The sequence below is a fragment of the Anolis carolinensis genome, unplaced genomic scaffold, assembly GCF_035594765.1.
Source record: "Anolis carolinensis isolate JA03-04 unplaced genomic scaffold, rAnoCar3.1.pri scaffold_10, whole genome shotgun sequence".
Lineage (NCBI taxonomy): Eukaryota > Metazoa > Chordata > Lepidosauria > Squamata > Dactyloidae > Anolis > Anolis carolinensis.
The window spans coordinates 18,618,934-18,639,195 of NW_026943821.1; the positions used below are offsets into that span (position 1 = coordinate 18,618,934).

General features: G+C 47.0%; 1 protein-coding gene across 1 annotated transcript in view; it reads left to right on the forward strand.

Moving 5' to 3' along the window:
• Positions 1-1,940: 1,940 nt before the first annotated feature.
• The window catches only part of grik3 (glutamate ionotropic receptor kainate type subunit 3), a 211,166-nt gene continuing 192,844 nt past the window's right edge, over positions 1,941-20,262 (forward strand). Inside the window, exon 1 of the mRNA XM_008119888.2 lies at positions 1,941-2,846. Coding sequence (XP_008118095.1) covers positions 2,651-2,846 — 196 coding nt within the window. The 5' untranslated portion in view covers positions 1,941-2,650. The remainder of the gene's footprint in view (positions 2,847-20,262) is intronic.

A 20,262-nucleotide genomic window follows, 5' to 3' on the forward strand; every position in this document is an offset into this window, starting at 1 on the left:
CCCTGACATTAAGTCCAGTCGTGACTGACTCTGGGGGTTGGTGCTCATCTCCATTTCTAAGCCGAAGAGCCGGCATTGTCCGTAGACACCTCCAAGGTCATGTGGCCAGCATGACTGCATGGAACGCCGTTACCTTCCCGCCGGAGCGGTACCTATTGATCTACTCACATTGGCATATTTTCGAACTGCTAGGTTGGCAGGAGCTGGGGCTAACAGTGGGCGCTCATTCCGCTCCCGGGATTTGAACCTGGGATTTTTTGGTCAGCAGCTCAGCACTTTAACACACTGTGCCACCAGGGGCCCCCGTCTTCTTCATTAGTTTTTTTTTTTAAACCCACCTCAGAAGCATTTGGGCTCTGGGTTGCTGTGAGTTTTCTGGGCTGTATGGCCCTGTTCCAGCAGCACTCTCTCCTGACGTTTCACCCACATCTATGGCAGGCATCCTTAGAGGTTGTGAGGTCTGTTCGAAACTGGGAAATTGAGGCCGGAAAACTCATAGCAACCTATTAATTATTACTACTACTATTGTTACTATGGTTGTTGTTATGGTTGGATTGCAAAGTGGATCCATGCAAAGGTTTTGGGCACCAGGTTTGGACCCTTCTCCGCTGGACAAAAGGAGAAAGAGGAAGATCTGGAGGGGGCTCTGCTCTCTCATGGCCTCCTCCTCCTCCCTCTGTTTGGGGAGGGGTCTCTCTCGCCCTCTCTCCCTGGGAAACCCGGGCGGGCGCTCTGCACGTGGCCAGAGGGCAAGGGCTTCCCTGGCCCCCCTCCCTGGGCTCCTTCCTCCCGGCGTCACGTCCACGGCCCCCGGAAGTCCCTCTCCGCCGGGAAACGAGGCAGGCGCCTCCGCTCCTGGGCGCGTCTTCTTCGCCCGCCGGACTCTCCACTCGCGCGGCCCCTGAGCATGGGCAGAGTGCCGCCGCGCCGCGCCCGTCCTTAGGAAGCAGGGACCCCGGAAAGAAGAAGCGGAGGGAGAGCGAGTTTCTTCCGGACTGGCAGACCTCCACTCGCTCGGATAAAAAAAGAGGAGAGGAGGAAAAGGAGAGGAGAGGAGAAAGAGAGGAAGCGCGAAACAGGGAATAGGAGGAAAGGAATTGGGATAGCGTAGGAGAGAAGGGGAAAGAAAGAGAAGGAAAGAAGGAGAAAAAGGGGGAGAGAAAGAGAGAAAAGAGGGATAGAGTAGGAGAGAAGGAAAGGAAAGAAGGGAAGGTAGAGAAGGAGGGTGAGAAGGAGCGAAAGAGAGAGGGAAGGAGAGAGACGGGCAAAAGAAAAAGCGATAGAGTGGGAGAGAAAGAATGGAAAAGAAAGAGGGAGAGTGAAGGAGAAAGACAGAAAGCAGAGAGAAGGAGGGAGATAAGGAAGGAAAGAGAGAGGGATAGAGAAGGGGAAAGAAAGAGAAGGGAGAGAAGGCGAGAGAAGGAGATACAGAGGGGAAGGAGGAAAAGACAAAGAGGGATAGGGTAGGAGAGAAGAGGGAAAGAGAGAAGAAAAGGAAGAAGGAGGGAAGGAAAGCAGAGAGAAAGAGGGAGAGAAGGAGTGATAGGGAGAGAGAGAAGAAGGAGAGAGAAAGAAGGGAAGGAGACGCAGAGAAATTGAGAAGATAGAGAAGCAGGGAGAGAAGGGGAGAAAGAGAGGGAAGAAAGGGAGAAAGAGTGGTAGAGAGAAGAGAGAAGGAAAGGAGGAGAGAGAAAGGAGGGAAGGAGAGCCAAAGAAAGAGAGAAGATAGAGGAAAAGGGAGAGAAGAAGATAAAGAGAAGGAGAAGAAGGGAAGGAGAGAGAGAAGAAAAGAGAAAGAAGGGAAGGAGAGAAAGTGAGGGAAGGAAAAAAGAGAGAAGGAGGGAGAGGAGTTGTAGAGAGAAAGGGAAGGAGAGCCAGAGAAAGAGAGAAGATAGAGGAGGAGGGAGAGAAGAAGAGAAGGAGAAGGAGGGAAGGAGAGAGAGAAAGGAGGGAAGGAAAGAAAGAAGGAAGGAGAAAGAGAAGGAGTGATAGGGAGAGAGAGAGAAAGGAGGGAAGCAGAGAAAGAAGGAAGGAAAGAAAGAGAGAAGGAGTGATAGGGAGAGAGAAGGAGAGAGAAAGGAGGGAAGGAGAGCCAGAGAAAGAGAGAAGATAAAAAAGGAGGGAGAGAAGGAGAGGGAGAGAAAGAGCGACGTGGTGTTTGAGTCCTTCTTCTCTTCGGGGCCTCGGTCCCCTCTCTCTCGTTCTCTCGCTCGTTCTCTCTCTCGCTCGTTCTCTCGCTCCCTGCCAGGCGGTCCGGCGCCGGGAGGGAGCGCTGCCGCCTCTCCGGTGGCGGCGAAAGAGAGAGAAGAAAGAGAGGAGAGAGACAGAGAGAGAGAGAGGGGGAGAAGAGAGAGCTGTCGGCGGAGGGAAGGTCTCCTCTTCCCGTCCCTTCCTTTCCCTTCCTTCCTTCCTTCCCTGCCCGCGCTCCGTCCGCCCTTCCTCGTTCTTTCTTCCTCTTTCTCTCTCTCTCTCTGCCTCCCGTCTGCCAGCATGAGCCTCCCGGACCCCCCTCTCCCTCCTCCTCCTCCTCCTCTTCTCCGCGCCCCTCCTGCCCCCCTCCCCTCGGCCTTCCTCCTCCTCCGCTCCTCCTCCTCCTCCTCCTCCTCTTCCCGGGAGCCGGAGGTGTAGAGCCGCGCCTCGCCCGCTCAGGATGCGGCGGACCTGCCGGGTCCCGCGACCGAGGCTCCTGGACCGAAGCGGGTCCTCTTCCTCCTCCTCTTCCTCTTCTTCCTCCTCTTCTTCCTCCTTCTCTTCGGGCTTCTCCTCCTCTTCCTCGGGGCTCTTCGTGGCGCTGCTCTGGCTCCAGGCGGCCCCCTGCCTCGCCATGCCCCATGTCATCCGCATCGGTGAGAGATGGAGACCCCGGATGGGGCCCGGGGGGGGGAGGGGGGAGGAAAAGGGGAGGGGGGGTCTTCCTCGGGGTCCCCATGTGTGACTATGTGTTGTCGAAGGCTTTCATGTTCTATGTATTCCGGACTGTATGGCGATGTTCCAGAAGCATTCTCTCCTGACGTTTCGCCCACATCTATGGCAGGCATCCTCAGAGGTTGTGAGGTATGGAGAAACTAAGCAAGGAAGGTTCATATATATCTGTGGAGAGTCCTGGGTGTGAGAAGAACTCTTGGTCAGTCTTTTTTTTTTTCGTGTCAGGCGCAACCGGAGTTGCTTCTGGAGTGAGAGAATTGGCCGTTTGCAAGGACGTTACCGAGGGGATGTTTTGATGTTTTTAACCATCCTTGTGGGAGGCTTCTCTTATGTCCCCGCATGGAGCTGGAGCTGATAGAGGGAGCTCATCCGCGCTCTCCCCGGGTGGGATTCGAACCTGGCATCTTTCAGGTCAGCAACCCAACCTTCAAGTCAGGAGGCTTTTATCCCCTAGGCCACCGGAGGCTCCTTCTTTGTCAGTTGGAGGCCAGAGTGAATGTTGCAGTTAGCAGTGAAGGGTCCCCAAGTGCTTGGTCTTTCTGGTTCTTGGATGTGGGGCGGTTTTGTTTGGGAAGTTCAAAGAACCCCCTTTTCCAATCTATTGCGTGTTCTTTTGCGGGGCGAAAGCAGCCAGACAAGGCTTCTTTTTAAGGGCTGGGGGGTGTTTTCTGCCTCTCTTTGGAAGAACGGGAACCTCCCAACCTCCGTTTCATTGTCCCTGAGAGTTTGAGCCCTAAAGGGACTGCCAGAGGGTCTCCACTCGCCCCCTACTCTCTCTCTACCCCGCCTTCCATCCCCACTCTTGCTTTATCCCCCTACTTATCGGAAGGCTTTCTCTTTTGGAATCAAACTTGGCTCTGGGTTGCGATGAGTTTTCCGGGCTGTATAGCCATGTTCCAGAAGCATTCTCTCCCGACGTTTCGGCCACATTTATGGCAGGCATCCTCTGAGGTTGTGAGGTATGCAATGTCTGTGGAATGTCCAGGGTGGGAGAAAGAACTCTTGTCTGTTTGAGGCAAGTGTGAATGTTTCAACTAGCCACCTTGATTAGCTTTTCAGTTTCAAGGTCTGCCTGGGGGAATCCTTTGTTGTGAGGTGTTAGCTGGCCCTGATTGTTTCCTGTTTGGAATTCCTTTGTCTTCTGAGTGTCGTTTTTTATCTACTGTCCCAATTTTAGATTTTTTGAAATACTTGTAGCCAGGTTTTGTTCCTTTTCATGGTTTTCTCCTTTCTGTTGAAATTGTGCACCAGTTAGTGGATTTCAGTGGCTTCTCTGGGAGCCTCCGGTGGCAAAGTGGGTTAAAGCCTTGTGAATTGAAGGTTGGGTTGCTGACCTGATGTTGGAATCCAACCCGGGGAGAGCGTGGATGAGCTCCCTCTATCAGCTCCAGCTCCATGCAGGGACATGAGAGAAGCCTCTCACAAGGATGGTAAAAACATCAAAACATCCGGGCATCCCCTGGGCAACGTCCTGTCCTTGCAGACAGCCAATTCTCTCACACCAGAAGCGACTTGCAGTTTCTCAAGTCAGTCCTGACACGAAAAAAAAAAGGGGCTTCTCTGTGTAGTCTGACATGGTGGTTGTCGGAGCGGTCTAGCATTTCTGTCTTCTCAAATAATATGCTGTGTCCAGGTTGTTTCATCAAGTGCTCTGCTATGGCTGACTTCTCTGGTTGGATTAGTCTGCAGCGCCTCTCATGTTCCTTGATATGCGTTTGGGCAATGCTGCTTTTGGTGGTCCCTATGTAGACTTGTCCATAGCTGCATGGTGTACAGTCGACTCCCTGTAAATAAAGAACAACACACAGAAAATGGGAATTCCAGACATGAAACAGTCAGGGCCAGCTAACACATCCCAACAAAGGATTCCCCCAGGCAGGCCTTGAAGCTGCAAGAATTTTCAGTGCTAATTAAGGTGATTAATTGCAACATCCACACTTGCCTCTTTCTCCCACTCTGGACGTTCCACAGAGATATTAACCCAAATTACCTAGTTTCCAACAGACCTCACAACCATAGATGTGGGAGAAACATCAGGAGAGAATGCTTCTGGAACATGGTCATACAGTCCAGAAAACTCACAGCAACCCAGTCACTTGGCTCTTTTGCTGCGGATTCTTCCTGGGAATATTCAGGGCCTCTCCATTGGAACCTCCCTTCCCTTCAATCTCCCAAAGGCACTGAGACTTTTTTGCTCTTCATGTCTTGGAAGGGAGGAGGAGAGTCACTTTGATGGCTGCGCTGCCCCAAAACAGGATCCCACCCCCCCCCCCCCCCGCCAGTCCCTTCTGCACCTCCCCCCCCCCCCCCCCCGCCCATGGTTTGGTCCCCAAATGCTTTGTCTTCTGAGACAGAAATGGATTGTTCATCTGGACTGGGGGAATCTTTCTTGGGCCCTTTGGATGTGGTTTTTGAGGACTATATTAAAATTTCTCAACTCAGGAGGGAGGTGCTCCTGCGCAAGAAGGGTCTCCTGAGACACTTGGTTCTGGTTTTCCTCCTGTTTTGGGAGGGGAGAGGGGAGGGGCTGCTCCAATGGCCCCCTCCTTTCCCTCCAAGTCTCTCTAAAGTGGACACAGCCAGGGATTGGAAGGCAAGGAAGCCATGAGTAGAAGGCAGCCTTGCCTGATCCGCCTCAGATCTGGCCTCCTCTGCCCTTTTGCAGCTCAGAGGCAGATGGGAACAGTCCATAGGTCAGGTTGGGTATCTACCCTTCTTTCTTTCATTCTCTGTTAAGCCACCCCCAGCCCATCATTGCCACCATTGCTCTCCTATGCTGTGCTGGACTTGGCACAGAGAAGGAGCCTGGTCTTGGCAGCGCTCCAGATGTGCAGGGTTTTCCCTTCAGGGAGGGCTTGGTTTTGCATCAGCCTCTCCTTCCCAAAGGCAGGGTGGCTATGGAAAGCCAGGCAGTGGGCACCTACATCCTGCAAAAGTGGGTCCTTGTGGAGGCCGTCCCTTGTTATGTTTCATGCAAACGGACACAACTTGTGTGTTTTTGGTGAAACGTCTGCCAAATTGCAAGAGAATGAAAACAATGTGAAGCTGGAGGCGGTCCAGCTGGCCTGGGCCCAAAGGATCCGTGCCACTTGTGTGCATTTGTTGCATTTTTATTTCATTCTTCGGGGTGGGGTTGGCCATTTGCAGAGGCCTCTTTGCCTGGCAGCACATTTCAAGCTCAGCGGCTTTTTGGAGGCTGCTTTTCCAGGGAAGAATTGCAGCATCATAGACCTTCCACTCCTTCTTTTGTTTTTTTTTTTTTGGCTTAGCTCCCTCTCCTTCCTGCAAAGTGACATTTCCTGGGTGCAAAAAAGGCACCTAAAATAAACTTGCAGGCAGAAGAACTCACTGCTTGCAAGCATCCTGGTCTTTACATTCTATTTCAGACGGATTATTTCCACGAGAATATTCCAGCTCTCTTATGCCAATGCTAAATTTCAAGACTGTGCTATATAACCATTCCTATATATGTGTGTGTGTGTATATATATATATCTGTGTTTGTGCACGAGACAAAGAATAATTTGTCTTTCCCAATTTTGCTGGATGTTTTTGCTTCTTCTTCTTTTGAGACAATGTTTCTATGGAGCCTATGAATTGTGTTTATATATATATATAAAGAAACCTGTGTTGGGAAAGTATATGTGCTCAGATCTGTGTAAACCTTGCCTTTGGAAAATGCCAAATGAGAGAAGGGAGTTATAGGAAGCTGAGGCGGCGACAGGAGAATTTGTAGCAGCCGTAGCAATTTCTGGTTCAGATGAAAGTCAACAGAGCTTTTCCGGGCCGTGAGTCTGTCACCTTTTCTTTCCAAAGGAAGGCAACACTTTTCTTCCCCCGGCTTCCTTTCAGTTAATTCCTCTGGAAACAGTTGACTTATATCAGGTTTTGCAATAAATTGGCAAGTGTTCATTCAAATATATAACTCAGAGGAGCTTCTTGGGTTTTGCCTGGTAAATGGATGCAAGGTTTCGAGCCTTGAAAAGAAATTGAAGGAATGAGAGACAGATCTGTTGTTGGTGATCTTTCTTTTCCCCTTTTGCTGAAACCATGGTTTTCCTCTCCAAAGAGACAAATATCACCGTTATTTTCCTGAAGCCCTTCTGAGTTGGAAGCAATCTGGTTTAATCTGTATTTCATGCAAACGAAGTACGAGGCTGATGATCCTCGCTGGAACATCTTCAAGTTTCCCGGTGCAGTTGTCATGTAATTTTTCCCCCTCTGTCTTCTTGAGTGCAATTCATTATGCTGAACGTAAATGTCATAGCAGTCACAGCAGTGGCAAAGCAATGCCGGGGCGAGTCTGGAGTGGAGCGCATCGTGGAGGGTGCCATTGGGTGTCGCTGAGCTAAGTGCGGGTCTTTGGGGTGACCCTCCGTTGGCACATGAGCTCCTTCCACCTTTATCCTTAAGCACTTGTTTCTCATTCTCCTCCATTTGAGCAGCTTTCTTGAAAATGCAGTCCTTGGTTCTCCCCTTTGCCTGCTTCCCAGCCTTGTGCGCATGGTGACCTCTAAGACCTCTGGGAACAATGCAGAAAGAAGGGGCAGCTGTCTTTGCTTTGTGCAAAGCCTTCCGATGGGGCCTGTGGTCTTTCCAGTGCTCTTTGCATGGAAGCCTCAATTAAATATCCCACCTTGTTGAAGCAGGTCAAATATTTGTAGAGCCTGAACGAAGCAGGAGCGGAAGAAGAAGTTGTCGAAGCTGTTGTTTGCTTTCTTTCTCTCTCTCTGGTTTGCAAGAGATGTGTGTTGTCTTTTTGTAGAGGTCTCCGGCATCTCTCTGGACTTTGCCCGCCCTCCTCCTTGAGTCTCTCGTATTGCACTGTGACTATATGTGTCTTGGCTTGAATGGGCAAAGCCAATGCGCGGGGGCTGGACTGGCACTGTGCCGCAGCGTAGCCTCACGTTGTGGCCCCAAAGGGCTCCTGCAGACGAAAACACGTTGCCCTTTTTTTGCATTGCTGGCTCGCCTTGGTTTTGTGCAGCTCTTTGCAGGAAATAAGGCCCCGTCTTCATTGCGATGCCTTCATTGCGATGCCAGCCAAAAACAGGGTGTGGATTTGGCTTCTGGCATCGAAAGAACTGGGGTAAAGGCCACCATTTGGGTTTTTGGAATAAACTGGTCGGAATAAGAGACGCATTATGCAGGTCTGGGATTGAGGAGGGGAAAGAAGCAGGAGAGGTTGTGGCATCCATTGTGTGGGTAAAATGCCAGAGACACAAAAAAAGCAGTGCCAAAATGAATCCATGCATTGATTATTTTCCAAAAACAAATTCAATTCATAATTATCCTCCTTTGAGAGGGAGGCTTATTTTGCACAGGACTTATTTGGCTGTTTTTATTTCCCTTTCAGAACTGTCATTTTCCATTCTGAGCTCCATCTCTCTTTCTTTCCACCCCTCCTTCAGGAATTTCACAGCTTTCCCCCTTATAATAAGCTCACTATGGTAGACTGTCTGGTTGCACCTGCTTAATATTGTTCTGCTATTGAACCGGCAGGGCAAAAGAGTCAAATATTGTTTCATTTGGCTTGTGTTCTGTGAAAGGTGAGGTCGGAAGGAGCAAACTGGGAAGGTGGATGGTTTCTAGAGACCTCTGAAAAAGAATGGATTCAGCTAGAAAAGATGGCGCTGTGTGTTTTTGGAGATTGGTCCCTGATCCTGAGCAGCTGGAACCGATCCACCAAATTGGCTCTTTCCATCTTTCAGCCAAAACCACTGCTAGATTCAGTGTCCCACTAGAAACCCAGATTGGGAACAATCCAGTTCCCAATTTGTGGAAGCAGAATTGACAATGGATAGCACGGAATTGCATTCCTTACAACGGGAGCATTTCAGCTCCTGCAAATACAATGAAATGCAAGTGTGTTTGCACTCAGGCCAACTGAACAATAGAAGATTTGTGTCTGGTTGAGTGTAAAACCATGAGAGAAAGATCTGACGGGGTTGAGGATGTGATAATGCTTCAAGTGCGACCTGAATGGAGATGAATATGTTCTCCGTCTATCTCTCTGTGGATCTCTTCTTGGCATAAAGTGGAGCGACTGGATTTGCCTTTTTTATCTCCTATTGTTAAGTTGGCCTGAGAGCAAACAGTGGGGCACGAGAGCCTTGCAGGGAATGACTTCGTGAAGGATTTTTTGACTTAGTCATACACTGCATGGAACTTGTTGTGCGTATATCCCTCTTATCTCCCTGTTTGTGGGAATGGAGTAGTCAAGTTGGGAAAAATGGACTTGAGGAAAGATCAGAAAAGGCATGCAGATACAACCCTTCAATAACAGGAAAGGAAGCAAAAGCACTGAAATGCAAGCCTGGTTGCATTCAGGCCAACTTCACAATAGAAAGTGTAAAAGCAGACCTGTTTTTGCACTTTCTATTGTGAAGTTGGTTTGAGGGCAAAGAGTGGCATTGACAGATATAATGAGTAATTGTATTAGTTTTGAGACTTGTTAAGAGAAGAAATCAGAATATTATTGGTAACATTAATAATATTAATATTAATAATGATAATTTAGTTGTATTTCGGAGGCAAGATGGTTCCTTTTGGCAAATCCCATTGCCGTCTTTGTTTCTCTTTGTCTTCTCTGGATGGTGGATGCAAATCCTGCATAGGATTGGGATGGACATAATCTGCAAGTCTTTCCTCACTTTTGCAGCCAGGGTTTAATATGTTGTTGGATGGCTGGCCCTGATTGTTTCCCATTCCCAGGTTGCAACCGTACTAGAAATTCTGAGGACCGAAGACAAAATTGTGTTATATTAATTGCTAGCAGCCTTGTATGTTAGGAGGAGAGTGGGATAAAAATAAAGTGAATCAAAATGTTGTTTGGGGATTCACAGTTCTTGTTTGGCGAGACAATACTCCATTCCATAGAGACCCAGAAATACACCTGTTACGTTGTCCTATGATACGAGTGCCTGAAATGTCTGTGTGACCAAAGGGCCCTGTGTTTTCTCCCTGTGAGGCTGGACTGGGACCCTGGGCCTCCTTGCATGGTCACAGAGGCCATTTCCGTCTAATCTGCTGTGTTGCCTCTCAGTGCCTTTGTATTACTTGGTGCCAATGCCTTTTCTCTGTTTCCTTCTCACTTTGCATTTCTGTGGCTGTGTCCCCCCCCCCCCTTTTCTCCGTTTCCTCCCCTGGGAAGTGCTTTGTAACAAGTCTCCTTGACGTGCGAATGTATTAGCCGGCGCCGCGTTCCTTCGTGCCCACCTGGCAGGCTAACCCACTTCATCTTGCACTTTTTAACATGACAGCTCTTAAGCTGCTGTTATGTTAATAATGCCAAATGGGAGAGGTGTCGGGCTTTGTGCCTGTCTGCTGCTTCGGATGTGTTGCAAACTCTGCAGAAGGTGCCAAAGGGGAAGGTGGCATTGCAGACGCAGGGAGCCGGCAGAGGGCTCTCGCTTTCGATGTCTCTCCAGATGCAAGCATTCACTCTTCTGCCACCAATTCCCAAGGAGGCCTATGGTCTAATTTTGTAGAATTGTATTTCCCATCAAGAAGCCTCAGGTAGCTCAGTGTGTTAAAGCACTGAGCTGCTGAACTTGCAGACTAAAAGGTCCCAGGTTCAAATCCGGGGAGTGGAGTGAGCACCCGCTGTTAGCTCCAGCTTCTGCCAACCTAGCAGTTTGAAAACATACCAATGTGAGTAGATCAATAGGTACCGCTCCAGCGGGAAGGTAACGGCATTCCATGCAGTCATGCCGGCCACATGACCTTGGAGGTGTCTACGGACAATGCCGGCTCTTTGGCTTAGAAATGGAGATGAGCACCAACCCCCAGAGTCGGACACGACTGGATTTAACGTCAAGGGAAACCTTTATCTTTTATCTATTCCCCATCATCCCCGTTCATTCTCCCCATAGATTCAAACCAACATGCATTCAGGTGTATCTTGATGAAAATACACAGAAAACCCCACTGTGCATAGTAAATCCCATGCTTTTGCAATGCTTTGTTGTAATCCCAAACGATCTTTTATTCCCCGTATTCTTTTTCTGTATCTGGGGGTGGAAAAAGGAGGGCGTTTAATGTCAGCAACTGGATTTGTTTTATTTCCTCTCGCAAACAAATGCTTTCCCCCTCACATCCTCCGCCTTGCAACTGATCCCGGCCCTGGGAAACAAAGATAATATCCATAGTTACACAAAGTGCAATTCAGAAGACAGAGAAAAGATGCTCAGAGTTTTTCATTTTTTAAATGCTGTTCAGGTCGGTTTGCCAGCTGGATCCTCTGCTGGATTGGAGGGATGTGGTGGAGGGGAGGCTTCCTGATAAAGTCCTTTACATTTAATATGTGTGGGATCTCCTCCAAAGCACCTTGGAAGCCTTTCCAGGGGAATGAAAGGCCCTCTTTTCTGCTTCTGGGGCTTTATGTGTTTCTGTGCAGCTTGTTTTTAGGCCATTTCCTCAACTTGCTTACTGTGTCGAAAATGGTGTTTGGTTGGACAGTGTTGGGTCATGCAATTGTGTCAGGTTCTCTTATAGAAGCCATTGGATACTTTTGTCTGATAGAGAATGCCTGTATTCATTTAAAAGCTGCAGAAGCAAAGCTGCCCATGTACTGCTGCTCATTGCAATTGTGTTATGTGTGTGGTTGCTCACTACACATTAGTGCATGTGTGCACTTGGTTGAGCATTTGTCCATTTGCTGTCTTGCTTCAGTTGTGCACTATTGCTATTCAACACAGAAGTTGTGTAGCAAATTGCTGAGGAGCTCTGCTTGCAGAGGAGAGATCTTACAGGTTTGAATCCAGGGTGGAAAAGATCTCTCCAAGGTGCTGAAATCCTATCCAGCCAAAGTAGCTTGGCAGGAATTGGAGAGATCTTCCAAAATCTATGTTAAAACCTGTAGTGGATTTACTGCCTCACTGACGGGGTCTAGGAACCTCCAAAAGAAGTGGTTTTCTTTTGGAGCCAGTTCCATTTTGGGCAAAGCGGAATGGGGTCCTTGCTCATATAACTTACTTTCCATTATTATTATTATTATTATTATTGACACAATGACATAGTCTGACACAGCAAACAATATAGATATGCTGGATTTCGTATCACAAAATCACAAGTCGAACACTTCCCAAGTGTTTATTATTATTATTATTATTATTATTATTATTATTATTATTATTATTATTATATTGTATGACACAGCAAACAAGATAGATATACTGGATTTCATATCACAAAATCACAAGTCGAGCACTTCCCAAGTGTTTATTATTATTATTATTATTATTATTATTATTATTATTATTATTATTATATTTTATGACACAGCAAATAAGATAGATATGCTGGCTTTCGTATCACAAAATCACAAGTCGAACACTTCCCAAGTGTTGTTGTTGCAGCTGCTGCTGTTGTTGCTGCTGCTGCTGTTGTTGTTCCTGTTGTTGTTGTTATTATTATTATTATTATTATTATTATTATTATTAGACAAGGTCAACTTCCTGGGTTTGTATGAACAAGAAAGAGCATGGGCCCATCCTCACCTGATTTGTCCTTTGCAATGAGGAGTGTGTGTGTGAGAAAAGCAATCCCAAGCAATGTGCTGCTTTCAAAGGCGCCAAAGCGGATCACGATGAGGAGCGCAATGCCTGATGCAGGGCTGTGTATTTCCCCGTTTAATAAATAGACGGCTGTCATCTTTTGTCTCCCCCAATAAAATACCAAATAAAACATGCAACAAGCCGCAAGCTGAGCGGAGCAAGAGAGCTCCATTGGGAACCAGGCAGCAAGCTTTCCTTTGACAATAAAAAGGGGATCTTGAGTCTACAGGGACCCCATTGTGGAGGCAGCCTTTGTGGCAATCCGTTTCTATCTCAGCAGGCTCTTCTGCTGAGATAGAAACGGATTGCCACAAAGGCTGCCTCCACAATGGGGTCCCTGTAGACTGTAGACTTGTGATTTTGTGATACGAAATCCAGCATATCTATATTGTTTTCTGGCAGGAAAGGTTGGCAGGCCAAGATTCGGCCCTGATGGCACCTTAGCCATTGTCCTATTCATTTGCTTGCCAAGAGCTGCATTTTACCAGCTCTCTCTGGGTTATAAAAGAATAAAATTCTGCTCTGGAGGGCTCTAAGCTCCAAAGGTCTTGAGCTTTCTATGCTTTCAAATAACCACAATAATAAATGGCGCAGGGCTATAGTGAAGGGCATAGAAGGAAACGGATCTCTGTGACTTGTGTGTAGGGGAGAGGTTCAAAGGATTTGCCATTCATACTTCCTTGCACAAACATTGACTCTTGGGTGGGGGGGGGGGGCGCTTTTGAAGAGGACCACCAAGGACACTGGAGGCTCAATGCAATGATTCAGGGAACTCACTGAAGCCTAGGCTGCTTTGAGTCCCCTTTGGGAGAGAACAAGCAGGATGTAAACATCATCATCATCATCATCATCATCATCATCATCATATAGGCCAGCCTTTGAAGGTCCCAGTTTCCCTCATGGAGCTGTCCCTGGAGCTGGAGATCCTACTCTCAGTCCCACCATCTTCCCATGAGAAAAGGCCAAGGAGAAGTGATGGTCATGATGATATTAAGTGATAGATCCTTCTTGGAAGGAGAGGAATAGGCATCCAAATAGAGCCCTCCATGCTATACCATGCTAAGCTACCTAAGTTGTTGGGTGTTAGACTAGATGACCTTGTCAATCCTTCCCTGCCCCATGACCCTTTGTCTGAGGAGCCTCCGGTGGCCTAGGGGATAAAAGCCTTGTGACTTGAAGGTTGGGTTGCTGACCTGAAGGCTGCCAGGTTCGAGCGTGGATGAGCTCCCTCTATCAGCTCCAGCTCCATGCGGGGACATGAGAGAAGCCTCCCACAAGGATGGTAAAACATCAAAACATCCGGGCGTCCCCTGGGCAATGTCCTTGCAGACGGCCAATTCTCTCACTCCAGAAGCAACTCTGGTTGCTCCTGACACAGAAAAAAAACCCCCAAAGCCCCCTGTGTCTCATCATTCTTTTTCCTAATAAATAATACAACTTTATTTATATCCCGCCCCCTCTCCCTGAAGTGACTCGGGGCAACTCACACAATAGAAAAAAATACAGTATACATAATAATGCTTGACTAACCAAGACAAGCAACCGACTGACCAAGAGGACCTCTGTCTTGTCAGGATTAAGTTTCATTTTATTAGCCCTCACCCAGCCCATCACAGCTGCCAGGCACTGATTCAGGACCTGGGCAGTTTCCTTGACTTTAGGTGAAAACTAGTAATAAAGCTGGGTGTCATCTGTGTTTGGATGGCACCAAACTCCAAAACTCTGGATGTCCTCACCCAGTGATTTCATGTAGATGTTAAATAGCATGGGGGATAGAATCGAGCCTTGTGGGACTCCAAAAGCCAGAGGCCAGGGGTCCAAGCAGGTGTCCCCCAGAACCACCTTCTGGGTTCAGCCCTCCAAGAATGAGCAGAGCCACTGTAGAAAAGTGCCCCCAAGTACCATCCCAGAGAGCTGAACCAGGAGGATACCATGGTTGATGGTATTGGAAGGCACTGAGAAGTTCAGGAGAAACAACATGGACACACTCCCCCTGTCTAGATCTCTGCGGAGGTCATCCACCAAGGCAACCAAAGTGGTCTCTGTTCTGTCTTCTTCTTCTTTACTCGTTCAGTCATTTTCAACTCTTCGTGATCTCATGGACCAGTCCACGCCAGAGCTCCCTGTCAGCCGTTGCTGCCCCCAGTCTCCTTCAAGGTCGAGCCAGTCACTTCAAGGATACCATCCATCCATCTCGCCCTTGGTCGGCCTCTCTTCCTTTTTCCTTCCATTTTCCCCAGCATCATAATCTTTTCCAAGCTTTCCTGTCTCCTCAGGATGTGGCCAAAATACTTCAGCTTTGCCTCTAATATCTTTCCCTCCAGTGAGCAGCCGGGCATTATTTCCTGGATGATGGACTGGTTGGATCTTCTTGCGGTCCAGGCACTCTCAGGATTTTCCTCCAGCACCAAATTTCAAAAGCGTCTATCTTCCTTCGCTCAGCCTTCCTTATGGTCCAGCTCTCACATCCATAGGTGACTATGGGGAATACCATGGCTTTCACTATGCAGACCTTCGTTGCCAGTGTGATGTCTCTGCTTTTCACTATTTTATCAAGGTTGGCCATTGCTCTCCTCTCAAGAAGTAGACGTCTTCTGATTTCCTGGCTGCAGTGATCTTCGCGCCTAGAAATATAAAGTCTGTCACTGCCTCCACATTTTCTCCCTCTATTTGCCAGTTGTCAATTGTTCTGGTTGCCATGATCTTGGTTTTCTTGATGTTTAACTGCAACCCAGCTTTTACACTTTCTTCTTCCATCTTGGTGATAAGGCTCCTCAGCTCTTCCTCACTTTCGGCCATCAGAGTGGTATCATCTGCATACCTAAGGTTGTTAATGTTTCTTCCAGAAATGTTAACTCCAGCCTTGGATTCCTCAATCCCCAAATGTAGCATGATGTGTTCTGCGTACTAGTTGAATAGGAAGGGTGAGAGTATACAGACCTGCCGCACTCCTTTCCCAATCTTGAACCAGTCTTTTGTTCCTTGGTCTGCTCTGACTGTGGCTACTTGGTCTTTATACAGATTTCTCTGTTCTGTATCCAGGCCTAAACCCAGACTGCGATGGACTCTCTCATGTCTCTCCGCATGATGGTGGTCTCCTCCTTCTGCGTCTCCCTTTCCTCTGTATAACTTCAATAGGTGCTCCTTGGCTCTGAGGGCTCCTCTCTTTAGAGGTGTTACACATCCCTATGTGGCAGTTGGTGGTTAACACATAAGGAGTTAGTGACAAGCACTGAAGTATAATATTGACATGCCAATATAACATCTACAGCAACTTCTAAATTGCCCCCCGACCAAAACCCTGATATTAAAATATTCCAGGATAACCAATAATAATGAGTAATAATAGTAATAAGGGTGGTTATTAAAGTGCTGTTGAAAAGTGAGGCTCTTGATATAAAGTCCTGGTAAGGATGTAGGCCTCGACTTAGAAGGGTTAATACAGACCAGTCTCTTGTAGCAGCCGTGATGATAAGGTGCTAATGCAATAAGACTTGGGATGTTATAGTAGTGCATTAGTAGTCAATTTGTTCAGACCTGAACTCCAAGTAAGGCTGAGACAGGCGTTTGAATGCCACAAGCAACGTTTTTGGCCCACAACATTTACAAGGGAGGTCTTTATAGAATGGAGCAGCTGAATGGGAAAATGGCAAAGGAGGAAAGAAGTTTGGGCTGGGTTTAAAGGGAAGGAAGAGCTGGAGAGGGCCCTGGCATCCATTGCTTTCAATGGAGGAAGAAGAAGGAGAACCAGGGTTTGGTGCCTCCCATTGACTCAGGAACAGCAAAATTGGGAAGGGGCTTCAAGACAGATTTGGAAAAAGGAAAGGGGGCAAAGAGGGGAGGAGTCAGAAGGGAGTGAAGGAAAGAGAAGAGTTACAGTACATGATATGGGTAGATTGATAAGATTCCAAATGTGTTTTGCGTGCAAGTCCTGCCATAAAAAAATCATGCCTTTCAGCATCTCTGGTTGAGGAAAACACAGCAGAGCAGTCTAAATATAGCAGCTGTCCCTCTGCTCACACATTGGCTCTTTCCTTTGAGTTCAAAGCCAGAGATTTGGGAAATCAGCGCTTCAAGGGGGTCCAGAAGGAGGGAGGCTGGCCCACGAGGAGACTCCAAAGGGCTCCGTCGGAGTTGAGATGAATGGATTTACCTTTGGCCCAAAACTGGGAGCCAAGGTTGCTTACAAAACTTATACAGACAAAACTGTGCAAAGATAGAGGGGGAAACATGCAAGTATTTGTTGTCAACATGCAATTCAATCAGTCATGGCATTACAATATTTTAAAATAAATCAATTAAAAAGCAAACAGATGTTTTGAAGCAGTTCGCTTTGAATGATCCTTGCAGTCATTCCTAACTGCTTCTGGAATAGATAAATTTTCAGTGCCACATCTTTGGAGTCAGTTACAAAGAAGGTACTCTCTCATATTACCATTGAGTGCCTGGAACTATTTCTTCTGGCAATAATAATAATAATTAATAATAATGTATTGTCAAAGGCTTTCATGGGTGGGATCACATTCTCTCCAGACGTTTTGCCCACATCTATGGCAGGCATCCTCAGAGGTTGTGAGGTATGGAGAAACCTCTGACGATGCCTGCCATAGATGTGGGCAAAACGTCAGGAGAGAACACTTCTGGAACATGGCCATATAGCCTGGAAAACATACAACAACCCAATAGTAATAATAATAATAATAATAATAATAATAATAATAATAATAATAATAAATTGAAACCAGTGCAGGTGGTCCCAGTAGTGATGGACATACTGGGTGCCGTGCCAAAAGATCTCAGCTGGCATTTGGAAACACTAGACATTGACAAAGTTACGATCTGCCAACTGCAAAAGGCCACCCTGCTGGGATCTGTGCGCATCATCCGAAAATACATCACACAGTCCTAGACACTTGGGAAGTGTTCGACTTGTGATTTTGTGAAACGAAATCCAGCATATCTATCTTGTTTGCTGTGTCATAATAAAATAATAATAATAGTATAATTATAATGATAAATAATAATAATAATAATAATAATAATAATAATAATAATAGGATTTAAAGATCAAACTGCAAAGACTCTGGCACAAGCCAGGCAAGGGGGTCCCAGTGGTGATCGGCATACTGGGTGCAGTGCCTAAAGACCTTGGCCTGCACTGAAACATAATCGGCACTGACAAAATTACCACCTGCCAGCTGCAGAAGGTCACCTTACTGGGATCTGCGTGCATTATTCGCCGATACATCACACAGTCCTAGACACTTGGGAAGTGTCCGACGTGTGACCCAATACAACAGCCAGCAGAGTGTCTGCTGTGGACTCATCTTGTTGTGTTTCAAATAATAATAATAATAATAATAATAATAATAATAATAATAATAATAATAATTGCCATCCCAGGTGACAGTCGCATTGACGAAAGACAACAGGAAAAACCCAACCGCTATCAGGAGCTCAAGATTGAGCTTCAAAGACTCTGGCAGAAACCAGTGCAGGTGGTCCCGGTGGTGATTGGCACACTGGGTGCCATGCCAAAAGATCTCAGCCGGCATTTGGAAACAATAGACATTGACAAAATTACGATCTGCCAACTGGAAAAGGCCACTTTGCTGGGATCTGCGCGCATCATCCGAAAGTATAACACACAGTCCTAGACACTTGGGAAGTGTTCGACTTGTGATTTTGTGATATGAAATCCAGCATATCTATCTTGTTTGCTGTGTCATAATAAAATAAATAAATAAATAAATAATAATAATAATAATAATAATAATAATAATAGTTTGTTAAAGCTCGAGGTGTGGAACAACACAGTTAAAACACTTGGGCATAGGACATAGTGTGAATATTTAATAATATATCGTATGCATTCCTTTCTGGCTCAGTTGCAATCGGATGTTTAAAAAAGGGTCCTGGTGGTGTTCATCTTCCCGCAAAGGCTTTGATGCATGAATGGAGACTTGAGCTTTGGGTTTGGAGAGAAGAGAACACAACTGGCAAAGGGCCCCCAAACACTGCCTTTTTGTGGCTGTGAAAGATCATGGGGAGCATCTCACCTTCTGCCCTCAGGAGTTTCTTTTGCTGTTCATGGTTTGTCTCTTCTCTTTGTCATTAAAGTGGGGGCAAAGGACCCAGCCATTCTGCCTTCCTGGGATACAGAGTGATTTACTGAATAATCAATTTCTTTATCTACCAAATGCTTTCAAGTAATCTATCAGTGGCAAAGCGATAAATCCTGGCTGTGATCTTGCAGTTTTGGCTGGCTGTGTTTTGCTTTCTTGGAGATACTATTTTGGCTTTCCTTCTCCCTCCTGCCCTTGGTTTTGATCTTCTTGTACCTTTGTTGGATATAAGAAGGAACCAAAGGCCTTCTATGCAGATATTTGCTTTGCTGGGTTGTTGTATGTCTTTCGGGCTGTGTGGCCATGTTCCAGAAGCATTCTCTCCTGACGTTTCGCCCACATCTATGGCAGGCATCCTCAGAGGTTGTGAGGTCTGAGGTCTGACCTCAGAGGTCTGAGGATGCCTGCCATAGATGTGGGCGAAACGTCAGGAGAGAATGCTTCTGGAACATGGCCACACAGCCCGAAAGACATACAACAACCCTGTGATCCCGGCCATGAAAGCCTTCGACAACACATTTGCTTTGCTGTTTGAAAACTCGAGGCTGGTGGGGAATGAGGAGTGTTCAATTGCATCCGATGTATAGTTGTGTAAAGCAGGTTGAATACACTCCAGGGCCTTAGGTGAATTTGGCTATTTCTGGCACATGGACAATGGGCTGGGCTGTGGCGCAGGCTGTTGAGCAACCAGCTGCAGCCAGCTGCAATGAATCACTCTGACCAGGAGGTCATGAGTTCGAGGCCAGCTCAGAGCCCCGTGTTTGTCTTGTCTTTGTTCTATGTTAAGGCATTGAATGTTTGCCTTATATGTGTAATGTGATCTGGCCTGAGTCCCCTTCGGGGTTAGAAGGGCGGAATATAAATACTGTAAATAAATAATAAATAAATAAATGTGGAATATTCTCATGAAGGATATTTTTACAACCTTTTCAATGTACTTTCAAACAACCCATCAACATTTTGTGGTTCATATTATTTTTAGGGGATGCCGGGCTCTTTGGGAGGGTTACTGGGCATCCTAAGGGCCATAGATCCCCATCCCAAATGGAAACCTTATGAAGTCCTTGGTGATAAAAATCTAATCTATGGGTCTGATAATGAAAAGCAAAGATTCGCCTTCTGCTGCTGTGCTTCTTTGTGTTCCCGTAGTTTTGAACAGGAGGAAATATGAAAGGCGGCTCTCGTCTCTCCTGAACAAAGGAAAGGTGCCTGTTTTGCATGAAATTGCAAGCTCTCTCTCTGTTGCAAAATAAAGGGCTCTTGCATTCTGTGCAAATGTACGGGGCTTTAATCAGTTGATTGACTGGCGCGTGGAAACCTTTGCGTGGTCAACAGCCTTTTGAAATGACAAGGGAAGACTGGCTCCCTTTGGTTCCCAAGCATTGTTTTCCCCAACAGCCTGAAAGACGCACAGCAAGGGACAGGGAACGGCGCATGCCGGAGGATGGGGAAAAGGAAATGTTTGAAGTTTGGCACGAAAGTGTTTTGCAGAGACGAAAGCGAGGCATCCTTGTTGTCCTTGGAGGTATGTTGTGTCTGTGGCGTTTGTACAGCCCACCTGGCCTAGCGCATGACAGACTGACCGACCGCCTGCAGCTTTTCTGGTTTGATCTGCATGCATTGAGGCACATCTGCACATGGAATCCCTTGCAGATT